At 47.1% G+C, this 21,823-nt stretch overlaps 1 protein-coding gene across 7 annotated transcripts in view; it reads left to right on the top strand.

Annotated features, from left to right (window-relative positions):
• The window catches only part of DVL1 (dishevelled segment polarity protein 1), a 179,847-nt gene that overhangs the window by 36,386 nt on the left and 121,638 nt on the right, over nt 1-21,823 (top strand). Inside the window, exon 2 of one of the 7 annotated variants that reach the window (XM_037880974.2) lies at nt 16,032-16,444. The exons of the other annotated variants lie outside the window; for them this stretch is intronic. Coding sequence (XP_037736902.1) covers nt 16,380-16,444 — 65 coding nt within the window. The 5' untranslated portion in view covers nt 16,032-16,379. The remainder of the gene's footprint in view (nt 1-16,031; nt 16,445-21,823) is intronic. 7 annotated transcript variants of the gene reach the window in all.

Here is a 21,823-nt window from a genome sequence, read left to right as displayed (position 1 = left end):
CGTCCTCCCCATGAGCTAAGGAATTATTATTTCCCCCCCCCCTATTTCACAGAGAGGAAAACTGAGGAGCAGAGAGAGGTTGAATTTCCTGAAGCTGGGACTAGAACCTCTGACTCCCAGTCCCCTGCTAGGTCAAGCTGCTTCCTCAACAGCAGCAGTGGGAATACAGCTGGAAAAGCAAATGGCTTTTCACCGCCAAGGGGTTCTTCCCTCCTGCATGGAAACTCCTCTTAAAGAGGGAATCCTATTGTCCTTTGACTATCCCAGCATTAGTGCTAATAGCTTTTAATGTTAATGGCATCTCCCTATGCATCAAGCTGAGGCTGCTCTTGGTTTAGCTAGCCCAGGAAGCATTTCCATGCTTGCTTCTGCGAGAGGCCGTCTCGGCATTTCCAATCAAAGCAAGCAAATAAAGAATAATCTTTACACCTTCTCTTGCTTCAAAACCGGGGGAAGGCGCTGAATGTTCTGCATCAAACTCTTCCTACCACAGTCATCCTCATTCGAAAATGAATTCAAGATGAGCTAATATATGGACACGGTGGGGAAACAGGTCTCGTGCTCGTTCCTGTGTTAGCAGCCTTAACGAGCTGTCAGTCCGTTCAGGCAGTCGGGAGTCCTCCCTTTCAAAAATTAGCTTTCAGTCTCTACAGCCCAGCTCCAGATCTTTGTTTTCAAGTAGTATGTGTTTTGTCGGCTTTGTGTGCTATTTTCATGATTTTGCATTTCTAAGGCACCCATTGCTATCGTGTCTGGGCACCCTTTGCTTGGGTTTGAAAGGCATCCGTTTCCATGGCAGCCATAGCTGACTTCTGAAAAAAGGACAACACCTGGGTGGACTCTGCAGGTTGGTTATTAGGCATGAGCCTGCGCAGAGATGAGTCATGGATCATACAAAGAACACTGGCTTGGTTCTGTGGCAAAATGAACAGATAAGGGCCCTCCACTGAGCGCTCCCAGCTCCCAAGAATTCAAACCTGGCCTCGGTCCACAGTAGTCTGTGTGGTTTAGCTGGTGGCTTTGCACACGGACACTGAAACAAACCAGTTCTGTTAGTCAGTCTCCAGGAGCAGAGGCCCAATCTGCAGCTGGGACCCCGTCGTGGTGGGAACTGTGTAAGCAACTAATGAAAAGAAGGTCGCTGCCCCAGAGAGCTTACAGTTGAAGTACAAGGAACCAGAGGGCGGCGCACAAGGTAACAGTGAGACCCTTCAGCTGAGCAGATCGTCCAGCCGTCCCAGCACGCTGGCAGTTTAGCTGCTGTCGAGTGTTCTGTGGCCATCATGGCAGGGGTGAGGCTCAAGGAGAGACTTGAAGGAGAACAGGTTCGTCGTGGCCCCTTCGCTAGCCCTTTGCCTCAGACCCAAACCAAACCTTTGTGACGGGTCAGAAAAGTTTACTTCTCTTTCTTGCTCCCTCAAGAGCTTTCCGTTTGTATCCATTTCCTGGCTCGGGGGTGTGGCAGCGGATGTATTTGAAGTGGGCTAGTAGAAATCTCTTTGCAAGCAAGCGTGCCGAAAGGCTGAGCATTAGCAGCTGGTTCTACTGCCATGGGGATTTGTGAAGGTAGCACTTACTCTACCATTCGTTCGGCTTTTTTTAAAAAGAAAAGAAAAAAAAACCTTTCAGCGTTTTCACTAAACAGATTGTGAAAGGAATTAGATAGGAGAAGCCAGTGTCAAAGTAGGAGTCATCTAAAAATCCTAGTGACTAATAATAGTCAGCCACTAAACCTGAAAGAACTTTAAATGGGGGAAATAATTTCAGTTTCACTTAGAAGTGAAAGAAAGGATGATGCGCTGAAGGGCCTGGACTGGGACTTGAGATCTGGGTCCAATTTTTGGCTCTGTGTATTGCCCAGGGCAGGTCATTTAGGCCCTGATCCTACAAACAGATCTGCACGTGCTTAGCTTAAACTAGTTCCGTTGACTTCGGTTGGACTATTCCCAAGGTTTAAACTTCAGCACGTGTACTTGGGGAATGAATCTTTGTGCCTCAATAACCCATCTATAAAAGCTTTTGAACCAGGCTGAGCCACACCAATGCAAGCTCCTTGTTCCATGAATGCTACACATCAACCCTGGGGGGCTGTGCAGCTACACACATGTACTACATTGGTACAAATATACCCGGCATTTAGCATTTTGGCAGCAAAGTCCTACAACTGGTTATCTCATTCATCTGCCAAGAAATCACAGTAACTTGCCAGATTTCTTTCCTTTTTGCTTTGCTCCACAGGGCAAAACATGTGTGCGTCTCTTTCTCTCCTGGCTTTTGGCAGTCATTGCAACAATTTCTCTGTGGCAACCATCTGTGGAGATCATGCCACTTGCACCTGCAGAAGTTTGATCTTGAATCTAGTGCTGTAGTCTGAGTGAAGAAGAAAGGGAAATTTGCCTATTCAGAAAGCAGGGCCAGTCAAATGATTCTCTCAAAGGTTTTTGAGAGAGGCTGATTTCCAGGGATTCATTGCACCCGATGGGCTATTTTAGTTACAGGTAAAATTTGAAAAAATGGATGCATTGCATTAGGAGGGATGAATTTTATTCTGAAACTCACCGTGGGGAAGGGTGCCTCAGCCCCACTTAGACCTTTCATGAGATGTAAAGTGGTACTTAAAGGGAAAGGAGATGCATTCCCAATCCCTGTGCACTGGGGCATATTTCTCCTTTTGTATGCCATGTATTTGTTTGTTCTGTCTAATAAAGTAAATGGTATTTGGCCATATGTAAAACTTATTCTTGCAAAGTGGTAGCCAGCAATGATGTGACCTGTGCATTTACAAAGACTAGTGGGATCCCAGCCGCTATGGACTTCTGAGCAAGACATGAGTTGTTAAAGGCCAGATCGATGGCAAAACTCATAGCGGCTCTGGGGGCAGAAGCTAGTTTTGAAATGGTAGGAATGCATCTGGGGCTGAACAGCTGTGGGTGTTGAAATAGGGAGAGACCGGATGGTCAGGCTTGACAAAACCCCGGGCTGGGATGATTTAGCTGGGTATTGGCCCTGCTTTGAGCAGGGGGTTGGACTAGATGACCTCCTGAGGTCCCTTCCAACCCTGGTATTCTGTGGTGGTACAGCAGCAATCCATAGCTTCCATGGACATGGGACTGGGGACACTTTAAAATGAAGTGGTATATTTAGTAATATTTTCATACTGGTTCGCTCTGCTCACAACACTTGCCTCAGGCTTGGTTTGAAAAAGACATGTCCCCAGTTCATGGCATGTAGGGGATGGATCTGGTCCTTTTCATGATATTTAGGATCTTTCTCTTTGTGACGTTGCCCTCCATAATGTTTTATGGAATTATGCTTATGAGTGTAAATATGATGTAGCTGGAATATGCTTTATGCAAAAGGTCTTTGTAAGGTATCATTACAAAGCTTATGATCTACTGAGTGTGGTCATCCCATTTGTTTACATGTATTATTTCTGTCTGGAGTTAGGAGAATAAGACATAAACGTGTATTACTGATGCAAACATATTACGTGGAAGCCATTAAGGGTGCTTCAGAATCCATGACCTGTAAATGACTGTTTTCTTGCAAACCTTCCTGGGTACGTGCAGGCCAGCCCGGGAAGAATGGAGAATGGGGTCTCACAGGGCATGTGAACATGTCACGCGATACTGGAATTCATCTTAAACCTGGTGCTTTTCCATTTAGAAGGGGGGGTGGGGACCCAGAGAAACAAAAGATTTCTGCCTTGTGCCAAAGATATAAAAGGGGGTGGAACAGAACAAAGAGAGATTCTAGTCATGAGAAAATCCCTAGTTTCCACCTAAGATGTCTGCTGGAACTAACAAGGACTGTACCAGGAAAAGGATGGGGCCCAGACTAGGACGGAGTCTAGTCTGTGAAAGAAGCTTATTGGAACATCTCTGAGGGTGAGAGATTATCTGTAATCAGTTTCTTAATGCATTAGGCTTAGACTTGTGTGTTTTTTGTTTTATTTTTTTGGTCACTTACTTTGTTCTGTCTGTTATTACTTGAAACCGCTTAAATTTTTAAGGCTCAGCTTGACAAAGCCCTAGCTGGGATGATTTAGTTAGTGTTGGCCCTACTTTGAGCAGGGGATTGGACTAGATGACCTCCTGAGGTCTCTTTTAACTCTAATATTCTATGAAATCCTACTTAATAAAATCACTTTTTTGTTTATTGATAAACCCAGAGTAAGTAATTAATACTCGGGGGGAGCAAACACAGAGAGAGATATGCGCATCTATCCGTGTTATAGAGGGTGGACAATTTTATGAGTTTACCCTGTATAAGCTTTATACAGTGTAGAACTGATTTATTTGGAGTTGGGATCCCATTGGAAACTGGGTGTCTGGGTGCTGGAAATAAGTAACCTGCTGAGTGGTTTTCGGTTAAAGCCTGCAGCTTTGGGGGTGCGGTTCAGACCCTGAGTCTGGGTTGCAGCAGGCTAGCCTGTCTGGCTCCAGAAGGCAGGGTTCTGGAGTCCCAAGCTGGCAGGGAAAACAGGCTCAGAGGTAAATTCAGCACATCAGGTGACAATCCCAAGGGGGTCTCTATGACCGAAACCGTCACACTCTTTCCTTGTAACAAGGAGCTGTGGGATAAATCAGGGGTCCCATTCCTAATACACTATTAGCTAGCTTCACTCTGAATTAGAGCAATCAAATGCCTGCCTCCTCTGTGTTTCAGATTGGCCCAGCGGGGGCTGCATTTCATGGCTGACATTAGCCAGGCGGCTCCAGTTCCTACTTCTTTGACGTGCTCCTTTTCTCCCCTCCCAGCATCTTTTTGAATAAGGTTTTCTTTTTTAAATCTAGTTAATAAGCAAGTTTTGCTTATGTTAGCAAGGGGAAAAAATTCGCTCCCCTACCCCGCCCTCACACAAATTAGCAGCAAGCCAGTGAATTGAAGCGAAGGCTGCTGTGAATTGCCCTCTGGTGCAGGGCGGGATCCTGGTTTGCATCATTAAAGCCAAGCTGACTGGAGTTTTTATAACGAAAATCAGCAAGTACAAGAGGCATTAAGACTCTGGCCTGCAAGGGGTGGAGGGGTCCTTTTCGGTGGGTGTTGTGGAGAATGGTGGCCAAGCTTTAGGAGGAGTTGGTTTGACAGGTTCCCATAGTGGGAATTCCTGCAGCTGCACCAGGCTTGGCCATAGTAAAGATGAGGTGGAACGTGGACATCTGAGCAAGGGCAGCAGAGGAAAAACCAGCGTAGCTGATTCGTCTTGTATTTATTTGTATTATGACAGCGTCTAGAGCCTTCAGTCAAGAAGAGAGCTGATCTAGGCTGTAAACACATAGTGAGTGAGGCCTTGTCTATGCTACTGGGTCTTTGCCTATATAGCTATACTGGCAGTGCCCCCTAGTGTAGATGCAGGACAAGGCAATAGAAGGAGGAGCTTTTGTTAGGATAGTAAGACCTCTCTGTGAACGGCCATTAGCTCTGCCACTGGAATCCCTCCTCTCTCGGCATGGTTGCGTTTACATGGCAGGCTTTGTTGGCGTAGCTATGGTTGGGTATCTCTTTTTCACACCCCTGGCCCAGGGCCCCCTCCTGCACTCTAAACACCTCAGCCCCAGCCCGGAGCCCCCTCCCACACCCTGAATCCCGCATTTCTGGCCCCACCTTGAAGCCCGAGCCCATGCCGCCAGCCCAGAGCCTGCACCCCAACTCCCTGCCCCAGCCCGGAGCCCTGCCTCAGCCCGGTAAAACGAGCCTGTGAGTGAGGGTCGGTGGAGAGTGAGGGAGGATGGAGTGAGTGGGGGGCGGGGCCTCAGAAGAGGCGGGGCCTCAGGGAAGGGGCAGGGCCAGGGTGTTTGGTTTTCTGCTATTAGAAAGTTGGGAACCCTAACATCACCCACCCCCAGAGCTGCAGCATTCTGAGCCGCACCGGTTCAGCCCTTCTGTAGTTTCATCCTGTGTTTTATGCTCCTTGCACACATAGGGAAGGGAAAGTGTAACCTGAAACCTATTCCCTGTGCCCTGCAGTTAATTGGTTCCTATTTACTAAAGGCCTTTCACTCAGCCCTAATTACCACGATGACAGGGATGTCCGAAAGAATGAGCAAGTAATAAAGCACTCAGCAAACAGTGGGTGAAGCAATTCCATTATGCTATTGTTCCCATGATAAAGCCCCAGTAAATCTCCCAGAGAGGGGTGGAGGGAGTCTGAAAAAGTGAGACCAAGTGCAGTCTGAAAAACTTAAGAGCAGTAGAGGCAGTGATAGGGTGACCAGCTAGCAACTGTGAAAAAAACGGGACAAGGGTGGGGGGTAATAGGCACCTACATAAGAAAAAGTCCCCAAAAACCAGGACTCTCCCTTAAAAACGGGACATCTGGTCACCCTAGGCAGGGAGGATGAGATCACACTAGTTTTCAGATAGCATCCCACTTATCTCTCTGCATGTTGAAAGGTTTCTTTTCATCTGGTTAAGCTGGGGTGACCAGATGTCCCGATTTTATCAGAACAGTCCTGATTTTTGGGTCTCTTTCTTATATAGGCTACTATTACCCCCCACCCCCACTCCCTGTCCCGATTTTTCACACTTGCTGTCTGGTCACCCTAGGTTAAGTCTTGACGTGCTAGACTGAAACATTAACTATTTTTTTGAAGGATAGAGAAATCTCAAGATGTCAGAAAAATATATATTCTTTAGTGGAAGCCCTCTCTGTCTCTTTAAGAAGGAATGGTAGTTTTTTCTCATCAAGTAAAATAAAAGAGAAAGCAACAGAAGATGAGGGGATGGAAATCGTAATCACAGAAGGGACCATTGTGGCCAGCTCTGGGGACTGCAGGCTGGAAGGTATCAGATGCGAGAACGAGTTCGTGACATAATTGATCTAGCCAAGCCTGACAGACTGACTAAAGGCTGCTGCCCGTGGTTCCTTCTGGATGCAATTGGTTTTGACAACCTTGAGTCCATCGCTGACAGTCCAATAATACGTGTTGCTTCAAATTAAGCAAAATGAGACACCCCCCCTCCTTGTGTTGGAGACTCAATGGTCGTGTTTTTCCTTCCCCGAGGGCTGGCGTAGGTGGCGTGAGCAGCTGTGATTTATATCTGGATGCTAAGCTGATGGCAAGGGGCTTTACGTTATACCAGCCAATAATTGGCGCATTGTGGACTCTCGGCAGTTTATTGAATATCCTCATTAGAGGCCATATCTATTTGCGTCTTTAGAGTAACCTAGTGTAAACTGGGAAATGGCTCTGTAACTCTCCACACAAGTGGCCTGTTCTTGTGGGCTGGGTGACCCCACCCAGGGAATTAGTAAGACCCACAGAGACCCCTTTCGTTGGGGCGTCCAGGGTTTGAATCTAGGCCGGTAATAGTTGTGCTGGGGGTCTGTGTGAAATGAGCAGTCAGCTTGATTCCTGGTGGATGCGGGTTTAATATCACAACAGCCACCATCACCATTGGCTCCTCTGCTAGCATCGTCCAGAGAGGCCACGGACTGAATGGTTCTGTGGGATGGACCCTTTGCAGGTCCGGGTTCAGGCATATCAGCAGGGAAGCCTGCCCTGCTGCTGTTTGTGCTGTAGGTGCGTGTTGGTGAACAGACAGAGGGCGTCTGTCACCAGGGCTATGAATTGACTGAAACAGGAAAACAAAGTTTTCTCGTCTGTTTGGATTGGGCATTTCAGTTAAATGCGAGCTGACCACTTTCCTCTTGCTCTCTTTTAAAAATAACCTGTTGGCATAAGAGCAGCCGCACTCGAGTCAGGGCATCTCTGCTGGTTTGAACGTTGAGGGGTTGTTGAAGTTGCTCTGTTTTGAGCTTTACGGGCCCCCAAAGTATCTGGAGCGTGGCTGACTCCTGAGAAACCTGCTTAATAAATGTGTTAAGAGGTGCTGATATGGTCATTGTTTTGTAGCATTTACAATGACTCTGGGTTTGCCCTACGTTACAACCAGAGGACACAGCACTATGGGGATGTCTTCACTGCAGAATTAACTGGGGTCTGGAAACCCAGGGATGGGTATCCAGGTTAGCCAAGCCCACCTGCCAGCATCCGCTCCTGCACAGCCTTACATGTGTAGGGGCATCCACACTGGCACTGCAGTAACCTGGGCTAGACACTAAGCCTCCTGGGGACATATCCCAGGGTTCTTAGTGCCTCACTAAACGGAGCCCCTCTAGGAATTGTTTTGCAGCACGTTGCATGATCTCCGTGGTGCTTTGTTGAAATCTGGCTCTTGTGAACCCTCAGAGCAGCGTTCTTTAAAGGCACGCTCAGCTTGAAATCAAATCCGTTTTTAAACTGCAAGTTAAAAGTAGTTGTGGGTCCTACAACCAATCCCAAGTTCCTCTGCCAATACTTACGATTTTCACACTCCCATTTTCCTGCTTTTTAAAACCTTTCTCTTGCCTGTTTGTATGAAAGACTCGTGCAAACAAACTGGCTCTGCAGGGGAAACGGCAAAACTGACTGCCTACAAAGTGCTGCCAAATGCACAAAGTAAACAGAAATTAATGGAGAGAATTATGGATTCCTCCCCCCCCCCATCCTTCAGTTGTAGAAATCTTAAGTGTGGCTTATATAACAATAGTGAATGTGGAATGTTGGCCTTTTAAAGCTGCGGAGTCTCTTTAATATACTGTAACAAAGGGTGATGCCCTCTGATTTGCACTGTTGCAGGCTCTGTACTTTGGAATTTTGTGTAACGTGAAACTGGCCGCAAAAAAAGTGATGCAGTACAAACAAAATACAAACGTTCGAGAAACCCGTCTAAAGCCTCAAACTGTGGCGCTGGAAAAAAATTATGCTCCTACAAGCAAGGGCACAGTGCTGCCCCAGGACAGCGTGCCAAGAAAACTGGAGGAATAAAGCAATTGCAGTCTCAGCATAACTAGTGTGCAATCTCCTTTTCTTTGCTCAGCTTTCCCAGCGCTCCATGTCCTGGTTAAGCATGGTGGAACAGGACAGAACATGGACTGAAAGTAACGCATTATACAGGTGATGTAATACGGACACAGTCAGACCTGCTATACCGACTGCCATTTCTATAGCACTTGAAGAGAAAGATGCCACCTTTGTTTTGTTTTTTTGACTTCAGGGGTGTGGTATAATGGTTAGAACAGCAGACTGGGAGCTGCTGTCCCTGACATGCTCAAGTGCTGAATTCCAAAAGATCTGGTGGTTGTTTTTTTGGATACCTAACTTCAGTCCATTAAAGGGAATGACTTTTTAAAAAACAGGGTAGGCACGTAACATGTTTTTAGACTAGTTAGTGAACCAACCCGTGCCTCAGTTTCCTCACCTATTAAAAGGGGATAATAATGCGACATTGCAGAATTATTGAGGCTTAATAAATTGGAGTCCGTTTCTGATCCCTTACTTATGTTGAATAGCAAGTAAAGGCATCATAATCTGGTCCATAGTCCGTTGGACAGCCTTGCATGGGAGGCACTAGAAAAACGTGAAATATTAAAGCCAATACTACTTGTTGCTACAGCAACAGCTTCAAGCCTCATGTCCTACCCATCTCCACATTTCACCTGAACTTTAGAAGTCCTGAGCACTCGCCAGATCCCATGTGGGTAGAAAGGATGGTCTGGGACACTGGGCTGGGAGCCAAGAGATCTGAGTTCATTTCTCAGCTCATCCACAGTCTCCCTCTGTGACTTTGGGCAAGTCCGTTGTCTACCTCGGTTCCCCACTTTACAAATGGGGATCATACTTTCCCTAGCTTGAAAAGCCATTGTTAGGATCAAACCCATGATTGGCTGGCAGATCCTCAGATGCTAGGGTGATGAGGGCCATACATGCACTTTGGTAGGCACTTCCGTTGATTTCAGTCTGGGGGCTCAGCTTTTTTGAACATCAGAGCCAGATATAGCCCTCTTGGGGACCAGCAGGATGGGAACCCTCTGGTGGCCTGAGCACAAATCTGCAAGCTGTGTTCAAATTGCTGCTGCTAGAATGACCTCTAGCATTCTAAAAACACGAATTTTCAAAAAATCAGTGAACCTAAGCTTTTGGGGCTCGAACCTGCAAATCTGACTCTGAGTAGTTCTGTTGAAGTTCTAGTTAGACAGCTCATATAAGTAAAAGCTTCAGGATCAGGCCCTTACTTAATCAAATGTATTTATAATGAATATCTTTCAGTGTCTCCTTGAATGTTGCAAATGGGACAATCAGGCATGTAAATTTCAAGGCTTAATAACTTTGCACTATATCCCCTTTATAGGCTTTTTACGAATAGATTAAAAAGATGGTGATAAATCCAAAACGGGCTAATGTCCACTCCCCTTTCATGTTCCATCCGAAGGTCTGTAGAAATGTCAGTGGGAGGAGTTCCCTGCTATCATATCAAAGGTACAATAATTGTGAGTGCCCAGAGCTTAAAGATTTATTGGTAATCAAAGAGAGCCTGCTATTTAAAGCAGAGAGACATTAAGATGGTTCAATTGTGTTGGTTTTTATTTATAATTTTATTATGGGATTTTTATTCAAAATTGTCAGCCTAAAGATATTTATTGGCACACTAACCTAGTTTCACAAATTACATAAATGACTCTTCCTAGTTATTCTGACTGGCTCCCAGAACTAATTAAATTTGTACGCAAAATAAAGTAGACCATTGAAATGGTGTCCTAGGGAAGATGCTGGCTGAGTGATGGCTGCAGCAAGCTGAAGTGAAGCTGGCAATTTGAATAGAAAACACTTGGGGGCAATGTGGCTTAAAAGTCCAGGGCGTGAGTCCGGTTACCGATGGGAATTCTAACAGATGCAGTATGTTTAGTCCTGTGCTGGGCAAGTAACTGGTGAATGGAACAATGTTAATGAAGTAGTCATTGGAATGAGATGTTTCAATTAGACTCAGGATCTCAAAGCACTCAACAAACTGCCCCCAGGAATTGCTTCAGTGACCCCTGGGATGGGACGTGGCAGCCGTTTTAACAGTGCGCAGCAACTCTCCAGAACAGTTTAGGGCCGAAGGTGAAGAACCAGCCTATGTTAATTTTAAACGGCAGAGGGGAATTTAGTTAGGTAGGCTGAAACTAACAAAGTTCTCATTTGGGAAGGACACCAAGGTATTGACATCCCGTCTCTTGTGAAAAGGTCCATGGATTCTTCAATGACAAGTGCACAGGATTTTGATTTTATATCTGCTCCAAAAAATTGCCCCCACCCATGGTAGTAGCGTGCCCTCTAATATCATGGTAGTGATGTTGTTGCTTTGTGGTGATTTGGAAGGAAGAGCACCCCGTACTGAATCCCATTTCCGGGGTGCTAAATGGGAGATAGCTCAATGAAGGGCTAGCCCAGCTCCTGAGTTGTGCCTGGTGGCATGACCGCAAGCCCTGTGGAGCCCAGAGGGAATGGGTCTAGGAGTCGCAGACTAGAGAAGTTCATTCTCAGGAAGCATTTGAGAAAGGTCTGTTCTCGCACATGTGTGGCGAGGTCCTAGCAACAGACTCGCAAAAGGACAGTTCTGAAGAGCCAAAAGTTTAATCCTCCATCTTCATTCTCTCACCTTTGTAATGGATTTTTTTTTTCTCTACTCTGGAGAGCACTAATTAGGAAATCAGCCTCTGGTTGGTTGGATAACAATTGGCAACTGCCACAGTTAGAGGGCTGCTAGTCTCTCCTGGAGTCGCTGAGCAGAAAATGAATGAAGTTAAGAATTCGCTGTAATGGAAGAGTGGACAGATTACAAAGCCATTGGGATTGGTTCTTCTGTTGGATCAGAGTAGATAGGTCTCAAAGAAATGGGAATTAGGAAATGGCAAAGCAGAGCTTTGATTTTGGGAGATGCTGTCCAGATCCTACTGCAAAGAGGCTTGTGCAGCCAATGAAGCCTTCAGGGTCCGATGCACAGCCTGTCTCTGTTAAGCTATGTAGCTGCTTTATCTACTGTACCTGTAGCCAAATAAATGAAGAGCGCTTCGCTGTCAGAGGCTCCTGCAGCGTTGGCCTGTTCCGAAGCTGCAGACTGCTCCTTGATGCTCTCGGGGCCTTGAGAGTCTGTCCAATAAGCAGCCACTTGTGTTTTGTCACTGGGTGGAGGTTTAGATTCGGCACGTAGTCTTGGTGCTTGTGAGACCTGCCACCTGAGCTTGGGCCACTCTCCTCTCGTCAGACTCTGTGTGGTAGCCAGCAGTCCCTTCTGTGTAGGATTTGGAGAGACCCTGTCCGGTGACACCAAACCACCCAAGCTGGAGAGCGAGAACCCAAGATAACCACAGGGCCTGTCTGTGTCTAGCGGCCATAAAGGGCTAACTTTGTTACAACTGAGTCGCCCAATGGTTTTGGTACCACAGGGGATGCTGCAGACCCCAGATCTGCAAGGGGTGCCAAAGCCTGACCTTTCCTAGACAGATGTTCCCTGGACTGTGAAGTCCCCTCAGGGGAGTTATTTGGGCTCAACTAGCGAGGAGTCTGATGCTTCCTAGTTTAGTTTTACTAGAACCCAGCTCAAACCTTCTCCCAAAACTCCAACTCGGACGTTTTTCAAATGTCTTGTCACTTCAGCAAACTTGCTCCTGCTGTTTCACCTTCTATTTCACAGCGTCTTTAGCCAATCGCATGTGGCTCCAAAGCCTGTTTGTGAGTGATGAAGGAGCTATGCTTTGTGCATACGGGAGCTGATCCTTCAGTCCTTATTCACATAACCCTTCCTCATGACTTTGAGTGAGGTCTGCAGGTTCAGGCGTGGAGCGAGTGTGAGCGTGCCTGGCTTTCACTGGGATCTACGGAGCACGGTTGCACAAATTGCCGGCCCACCACTGTGCAGGCGCTGTCTCCTGCAGTATTCCCAGCGTCCCGCCAGGCTGGAATGAGAAATCAGGGATCCCACACAACAGAGCATTTCCACTAAACCCCTGGCCTGGGCTCACCAGGATCTTAGTGTGATCTAAAGACTGAGGGCTTTGGATTCCCTGTGGTGCATTTCACAACCTAGGTGGAGAATGACTAAAGGCTGTATGAGATACTCCAGAGAGCTACATGTGGCAGGAAGAACCACAAGGCTTCTCTAATTAATTAGATAGTTGAAGAGAACACGGTGGTAGGTTACGTTCTTGCAATCTGAACAAATGAGAGAGGGAAGTCCACGATGCCATCCACCTGTCAAAGGCAATTTAAAATAATCAGAGCCTCCAGTAGGGCAATTAGCACAATGAATGTGGGCTGGGGGGAATTGGGATCACTGACTATGGAAGGAAGGAAATAGCCTGGTCTTTCAGTCCTCTGCAGCAAGCTCCCAGTCGGAGTGTAAGTGGGACCAGCGTATTAAAGGGCACAGGACTATTCTTGCAGGCTGAAAGGCAGAGGTGCCTAAATGAATGCCTCCCTAGTGGTCAGACAAATTCTAGCTTGATTCTCCGCTCACTGTACACCCATGTCAGCAGAGTTATAGCGGCTGAAAACTGGTAAAGAATCACCGAAAACCCAGTCATCCTCTGAAGGCGTTGCATTGGCGTTTAGATCTGGGGTCAGTTCTGTCACATGCTTCCTGAGCGATCTTGGGCAAGCCACTTAATCGCTCTGTGCCTCAGTTTCCCATCTATTAAATGGGGACAATCGTCCTTCCTTTGTCTATTTATGTTGCAAGCTTTTGGGGGAAGGCACCATCCCCTTACTGTTTGTACAGGGCCTAGCACAGTGGGGCCCTGTTCTCAGTTGCAGACCTCTAGCGATGTAATTGGATATAAATAATAACCTGCCCCTATATTTGTCTCTTGTAGTATGTGTAGTAGTAGGGACTGGTAACCCTAAGAAAGGGTTTGAGGTTCTGTTGGGTTCGGTACTGAAAATTCACATGCTTCTCCAGTAGCCAGGACCTCTTGGGTCTGCGAAGGGTTTGGGTCAAGTTTGGAGCAAAGGGTTTGCCCCTTCTCCCCCCCCCCTCCCAAAAATAGGACACGGCCCCCACTCCCAGATGCACAGAATCTAAAATTCTTCTCACCTGCCCTGGATGCTCTAAGCCGCGTTATTTAGGCCACTCCAATGACTCTTAAAGGGGAAGAAAAACAAGCTGCCAGGTAGAGCTCGGCAAGCGAGAAGCATGTTGCGAGCGTTCTAATCGGGGCTGCTCCCAAGACGGTCGGCCCATGGGCTCTCCCAGCTGCAAGGTAATAGTTCTCTACGGGTGATGTTGGGGCGCAGTTTCCTAACGCACGCATGTTGGCTCTTGGCAGGCGCCCCATCTGTCACTTGAATGGCGTCTTAGCTGAAAGCTTCACAGCATATTAGGGTTTCTGATTTTCTTTAAATGGCTGCTTTTAAGAGCAGCTGGGCAAACGCTGCTCCTACTACTAATGCCCCATTGGGCTTGGTGAGACCGAAAGGGTGGAGGGCTGAAACGCGGCATTGCTGGGGTTGTACGGCACTACAGTCTGATCAATGGGGGGTGGGGTGGGTTCAGCAGGTTTAGTCACATTCACTGGGATGACGGAGTGAAACAAAACCCCGATCCAAACAGCTGTGTGGATAGTCGGCACCGTCCCTGAAGTTCTCGTATAGCTTTTTGTCAAGCACCAAACCCACGGTCCTACCTGAATACCCGGCAGCCTGCAGAACTGCTGACAGGCAGACACCCAACCATGCCAGTGTGGGGGGAATGTCTGGCACTGTCCTGTGCCTATGGGGTTTGCAAGATGGGTGGCTTGACCTCTAGGGGAGCGTGTCCTCAGAATCTGGTTGGGACTCCCTGTGAGCTGGAACAGTCTGGCCCAGGCCTGCTCCTTGACAAGAACTTTGCAGCTTTATACCCATTTCTAGATGGAGCATGAAGTCCACCATTTAGCTATATCCAGCGTATGCCCAGTGGCCTAGTGCAGTGGTTCACCACCACCAGTTCACGTACCTCAGGCTTTTATCACAGGTACTCCAGGGTCTTCCTCATCAGGCTGATCTCTCCCTCCCTGGGGTTGTTCGCAATCATCAGCCTGGGGTTTGGAGCAGCCCAGCCTCCATGGTGGGTTAAACCATGCTGGGACTGAATGGGGAGTAATGGGCATGAATGGTACAGCAAAGGTCTCGGACTAACAACATGGTACAGTTGCTTGTGAGTATTGGCAGTGTCTAGTTTAACTTCTGGTTTCCTGGTGCCTAGAGCAGTGAGATTTGATAGCACCCAAGAGTAGCAGGCTTTGCCTCGGAGAGGTGGAACTTCTGATCAGTTTGTTAGGCTTGGAGCACTTATGACTGGGAGCATTATTGCTCAGCATCACCTTTTCCAGTCAATAAATGAGAAGTCGGTCCCATCGTCCTTGGCTCTCAGGTAGAGCCTTGAGGGGTTTAAAAAGACATGGTGGTCCTCAAAGCTTAATAATGGATGGAGAGTCACCTGCCACCAAACAAGGGTAGAGCATAAAGGGCTCCAATAAAAATTCCCAGCTTTCTTAAAATAAAGGTGAGAGTTCCTGAATTATTCCCAATGGGTAACAAATGTTGCCTGATGAAGGCTGTGGGATAAATAGCCCCCAGCTACTCTGGCCAGTGCTGTTCTCCAATGATGATTTGCCCGGGTCCCAACTTCACAACAAGGTCTGGAAGAGGAAGACGAATGAGACTAACTACAATTGGTGACGCATATGCAGTGTGTTTGGCTAGGTTTAATTGAGAATAAACTTGATTTAGAAGAAAGCCCTAATCTTCCTTGACTGTAATTTGGTATTTAAAGTCTCCTGGATGGAGTATTACTCATGAGCCAGTGACTGAGTTCTGTCTCTTTCAGACTGGCAGTGCTTGGTATTGAAGTCTGAATGACCAGGAGAGATTCTGTAATGAAATTGATACGATGGATGGTGGTACTTAAAAAGTGCTTTTGTGTGCAGTGTCTGTCTCTCTTCACCAGTGTCGCCCTAGGATTCACCCCCTTCTTACACGTATATCTGAAATCGCAGCCTCCTAGCCTCTAACGTTCAGGGAAGGCTTGGGGTGATGGAAACGTGTCCTCTTTGGGGTAACCATGTGCGCCTCTTGTTTCCCACAATCTTCATCCCCGATCCCTTCCCTCCATAAGTTTTGTGGTGTTGTAAGCAGAAAATGCTGGAGCGCCAGTCCTGAGCACTGCAGTCTTCTGTTTATTCGCAGCTTGGGAACAATGCAGACTTCTTCAATGAAGACCGCCCCACCAGTGTGCCTCCCTGGAGTGGAAGGGATCGCCCACTGCATGGAGGACAGTTAATCATCTAGTATCGTATTATTCTAGCACTTAGAGACCTCAGCTGAAGCCAGGGCCTCGTTGTGACTCACCCAAGGCCGGCAGCTGAAGCAGGGACAGAATCCAGATCTCCTGAGGCTCGTCCAATGCCTTATCCCCTAGACCGCACTGCCTCTCATTGATAGTCCATTCCATCCTGAAACTGTCCACTGGGACTGCCAGAAAGCAGGCATCTGGTGGTGGCGCACACTGAGAGGACTGTGCTTGTTCACTAAGAAATGGGTAAAGAATACAACGTCTTTCCTCCATTGGCACTGATCTACCTTCTAGGTCGTCTTCTAAGGTTAGTATTTAAATTACAAGAGCGCTTACAGGGCTCAGCAGGCCCCCATTGTGCTAGGTGAAGCACACAAAGGAAACGACCATCCCTGCTCCAAGGAGCTTACCCAGAGGTTTCATTAGTGAGCCCTACGTCATAAGCACACATTGCATTTGCTGCTTCTGTTCTGGGGAGGCCTGCTGAGAATTGAAATAGCTATATGAGAAGTCATCGGCTGCAAAACTTAAGCTACAGGAACCTTGTTAAAGTTTCTCTCGCTTTGTAACGTGCAAAGTGTCCTCTCAACGTAACTTCTTTTGAAGATCTCTGCGTAAGGCATATTGAAAAATGGACACTTGCATTTTCTTTTCAGTTTTGATTGGTTACTAGATTAGCAGCCTTTTCAAGGCTGCCTTAATGACTAATTCATTGCCATAGTACTCAGCTAATTTATTGGGGGTCCAAATCCATGCTGTCCATCAGTTTAACCGTAGCGTGTCTTGGCTGATGACTTAGTTCTCTCACTTACCAATCTCACTCTAACCCTGTTTTGAGCCGCTGTTGATTGCACGGGCTCTAAAGGCGCATATTTCACAAGAATTGTGCTCACTCCTTAGCAATCTGTTTTTCTGACTTGAAATTGAAACTGAGGGCTGGCCTGAACTACAAAGTGAGGTTGGCTTAACTGCATCGCTCAAGGCGGTGGAAAAATTCTTCCATCAATCTAGCTACCAAAGAGGTGGATTTATGTCCGTGGAGGAAGAACCCCTTCTGTTGCCGTAGTAAGTGTCTATACTACGACAGAGCCTGATCCATAATCTCAACTCTTCTTTTAGTTAGCATGTTAGGGGTGTTGCGTTAGATTCACTGTGTGCACGTGCCCAGAGAAAGTCAGAGGAGCGTGTTCAGTGACATTGAGTCATTGCCTGGGCCAGTGGGAACTGTCGCCGCCTGTGGGGGATTAAACCCTGATGGAACACCACAGGTGAGGGCGGTGTTAATTTGCAACCAAGACTCTGTAAGAGTTTCCCCAGTAGAGGCCACCCGGGCCATGCACTGAATCTAGCTCCGAAGAGACAGGCTTCCAACACGTGAGCTAACAGACTGGGGTCTAGCCCTCAGCTGCCTCTGTGTGTGGTGGTGGTAACTTATATAGTGATGGTGCCTATTGCTTTCAGAACATGAATTCGTTACAGCATACTCCGAACTGCCAAATGCCTGTACGCTGAGTTGTGCTGGCGGAAGCTGAGGTCATGTGCCAGCCGACCTGATGAACTCAATTGTCTCCACTACATCAGTGGCCCTGAATGATGCTATTTGATATCTAGACAAATAACTTTGAGAGAGAGAGACCCGGTCTATAATAAAATAATGTGAAAGGTTTCTGCATCAGGACCATACTAAATCAATACTATTACAACTACCCCCAGATGGATGATTTTCCACATCCCAAATGTTTGAATCTGTGAGCATCAAGGGCCACTTGGCTGCAGTGTGTAGTTTTTCATGTGTCTGAATTGGCATTCAGCTCTCTCGCCTAGCAATCCTTGGAACTGGCTAGTTGATAGTATTTTCTGTAAGGCATTGGCCATGGTGGCTGCTTTAATTTTTTTTAATTTGGCCTGGATATGGAACTTTGGTCAAGTCATTAAGTAATGTGAGAAGAAACACTTCAAAGACAAATTAGAGTCAATGCCCTGTGTGTGTGTGTGTAACATTGAGCATTTTTCATTCCTTGGGTGGTTTTGAGTAAAATATATATATATGACGGAATTGAGGTGTTTTGGCATCTGATATGGTGACAGTTACACTCAGGTGACATTTTTATTGATAACAAATTAATACTTGCTGTGTATTGAAAGATGGCTAGAGCGGCGAGCAATACCCCGTGGGTGCACAGGACAGATGAGACTAACTCTTAACTTTATGTTGCATTTCATTAAGAAAGCAATTCCCTCTTTATGGGGAACATCTGGTTGCAAAGGCAGCCTGTGCCCTTGTTTTTCCTCCATTTCCTTGTGTAGGAAATAGGAGGGCTCTGTTTTAAATGGTCCATATGCCTTGTGCTGGCCCACTTCCCTGAGGGGAAAGGGGGGACTTTGCCCCATGTGCCTTGTGCTGGCCCACTTCCCTGAGGGGAAAGGGGGGACTTTGCCCCACGTAACGCTCATATGTAGATCGCAAAGCACCTTGCAATGGGAGGCAAGTCTCGTTTGCCCCATAAATAACTATGCTGCCGTTTACAAAGGGTGGTCCCATGTCTCATGGTACCTGTAGGGGGACCTAGACCCATTACATGGAGGTTAATGGATCTGCTACTGGGTTTGAGCAAATGGACTCGATCCTTTAGGTCAGGCAGTGGGGGCACATGCTTTGAAATCCAGAGTTCAAATGAACCAGACGGGGCCATCATTACATTAGCTTTACAGTGCACCTTGACTTGTACTTACCTCCACAATCCTGAATGAACGTTCATTCTACCTAGTCACCACTCTGATCATGGAATAAATACCAAATTCCTTAACATGGCTCCCGCCAAACATTGGCATCTAAATACTTTCAAAGTACACACACGCTTGCTTGCTTGCTTGCTCTAGTGAATGGGGACTTGTGTAACCCACACACCTCCTGGGTGTGGTGTTCTGTGCCATCTAGTGGTACCAAGACCTCTTAGAGGGAAGGCTGTAGAGCAGACTCATTTTAGCTAAGAGTCAGTTGGCTTTTAGCTCATGCGGTAGAGGCTCATGCACTAAGCTCCAGAGGTCCCCGGTTCGATCCTGCCCGCTGACAACCGGGGTCTGTCGGCGTTACACTTGCGCGCACACACAGATGTCCCGTTAAACACATGAATTCGTATGTTGGCGGCATAGTTTTAGGTGCAAAGAACTGAAAAGGTATCTCTGAAGTGTAGTTTGCATCAGAAATGTGACCGTAAAAATGGTCCCTTCTAACTCAGCAGATCTTGGGTCTAGTCTTTGCTTTATTACCTGTCATGAAATTTGTACTGATGTCATTAAGGCCACAAGCGCTACACTGGAGAGGAACACTAAAATGAATGCTCTGGTTTCTGAATGATTGCACCATGGTTACCCGTGACAGCAAAGCAAATGGAACGAGACTGAAGGAACACGATTTTATCGATTTATTTTTTTTCCCTCTCTCTCCCCTTTTAACACAGAAAATGGATTCTTAAGGTTGCAATATGGGACTGGTATTATTGCCTTTGAAAATAGATTGCTTGACAACCAATAAGCCAAAGTGCTGGTGACAGCCTTTGCGTGCAAAAATCTAGTCAGCTCTACTGCTGAATTCTAAAGGCAAGACGTGAGACCGTGACTGAATTGCTTTGGCATAGAAACGAAGTATGCTACTGAATGCCAGTTGCTTGTTTTCTGGTTTTTCTATAGATGTGCATGTGATGCTATTGAGGTTGTCAGTGTGTCTGCACGTTGCTATTCCAGCTGGAAAGATCTCTTAGCTGGTCTTGCAGCCCTTGCTGTTTGTGGTTGCAGTTAGATGTAAGTACATGCCAGCCTTCCCACTCAAACTATTCAGTCCTGGGGTGGGCTTACAAGTGGCATATTCACCCTGTGTTAATCTTGCTGTGCAACAATGTCGTCACAAACTTTGCTTCTCTACAAAGGAAAAAGGACACTAAACTGTCTGAACTCCTACATGCCACAACAGTAGTTCCCTTAACCCACCCAACAATATTGTTAATCTTTCCGGCTATACTCTTAGGACAGACTCTCTTGTGCCGGTCTGTCTCGGGGCCTCTCCTTTTTTCCCTCCAGGCTCGCAAACATGATACAGGTCTGTGGTGACCTAGAATCCTACTTTCGACGTCTCCGACTCAGACTATTTCCAACACATCTCTGAACAACATACTAACCCACAGAATCCTTCCTACCAACCCTACAGAAAGGAAGATTCTGTGTGGACTCCTCCTGAAGGTCAAAACAACAGACTGGACTTCTACATAGACTGCTTCCGTCGACGTGCACGAGCTGAAATTGTGGAAAAACAGCATCACTTGCCCCATTTGATAGTCTCTAAGGTGCCACAAGTACTCCTGTTTTTTTCATTGAAGCAGGAAATAACAATCCTGCCCCCACCTGGCTCTCAGACACCTGCTTCTTTGGCCATTTTAAAAATGTGAGCAAATGTGCAAAGATAAGAGACCATTTGCTGGCTCCAGGTATTGTCTCTCCTTATTGATGATTGACATTTTGAATAATAATAACGAGCCATTACTCATTAACCTCAGTGGGAATGTGACTGAGTAGGGACCTGTAGGATAGCAAACTAAATGTAATGCTTTACATGTCTTTGGCATCTTTCTTGGAGCCCTTTCTGACCGTTCACTAAGAATCCTGGGAAGCTACTGTGTTGGTATGAGGATAATGATGCTCTTCACTCTAAAATGCTTTGCGAGTGTGTCTGTATTCACCCATTGGATGCAGTGGTGTGGAGCTGGGTCATGGTCCCAGGATATGAGAGACACAAGGTGGGTGAGGTAATATTTTGTATTGGTCAACTTCTGTTGGTGAGAGAGACAAGCTTTCGAGCTTACACAGAGCCCAGACTTGAAGGATTAAATTCATCCCAGCACCTATGCGTCGCTAAATCTGACTTACATGGAGCTGGGAGCTTGCCCTGGGTCTTGGCAAAAGGGTGAGTTGTATCTTAAGTTAGTTGTAGTATTGGAAAGGCTGCAGCACTGAAGAAATGACTGATTAAAGGTCACTCAATGAGCGCCAGACCCGCGAAGAGACCAAGGAGTCCTGACTCCAGACCCCTGTTCCAACCACCAGACCAATTCCACAGTGCATGTGTTGTGAACACACCCACGCTTTGCCCCTGAAGTCTGAGTTTGCTGCTCCCCACCCCGCTTGTCAGCTCGCTGGTTTTTACACGTCGCGTTTGCGTGTGAACGGCGCGCCTGGTAACCATGCCAGCTCTTGGCACTGCGCTGCAGGCCCGGTGATTCACCCTGCTGTCTCCACACACCGCACTCAGCTCTGCCGCTGAAGAACGGGTCTGCAGTGCTGAGTGAGATGCTGCTGTATGCGGTGGGAGTCCGCATCCTCTCCTCCTCTGAATCACAGGGGACATGAGTCTGCTGGAGCTACCAGCTAGGGGACTTAATCTTGTCTTGACCCACCGAGGTGTGTGCTTTGGCTACGGAGTCCCTGAGTTCAGTCCCCAGTGGTGATGGTTGTCAAGCGGGGCTTTTCGATACACAGTACCATGGTGGAGGGGCTGCTTAAGAGTTCTGTATGGCATCGCCCCTGGCGACCATGTGAATTCTGTAAAGTCTAGGGTCCCTGGTGGAGTGTTTCCATTCTTTTCTCAGTAATCGGTAATGGGATGACACCCCCCACTGATGGTGCTGACTGCTAT

Source organism: Chelonia mydas, chromosome 18, assembly GCF_015237465.2.
Source record: "Chelonia mydas isolate rCheMyd1 chromosome 18, rCheMyd1.pri.v2, whole genome shotgun sequence".
In the NCBI taxonomy this organism is placed as follows: domain Eukaryota; kingdom Metazoa; phylum Chordata; order Testudines; family Cheloniidae; genus Chelonia; species Chelonia mydas.
This window is presented reverse-complemented; position numbering and strand designations above follow the sequence as displayed.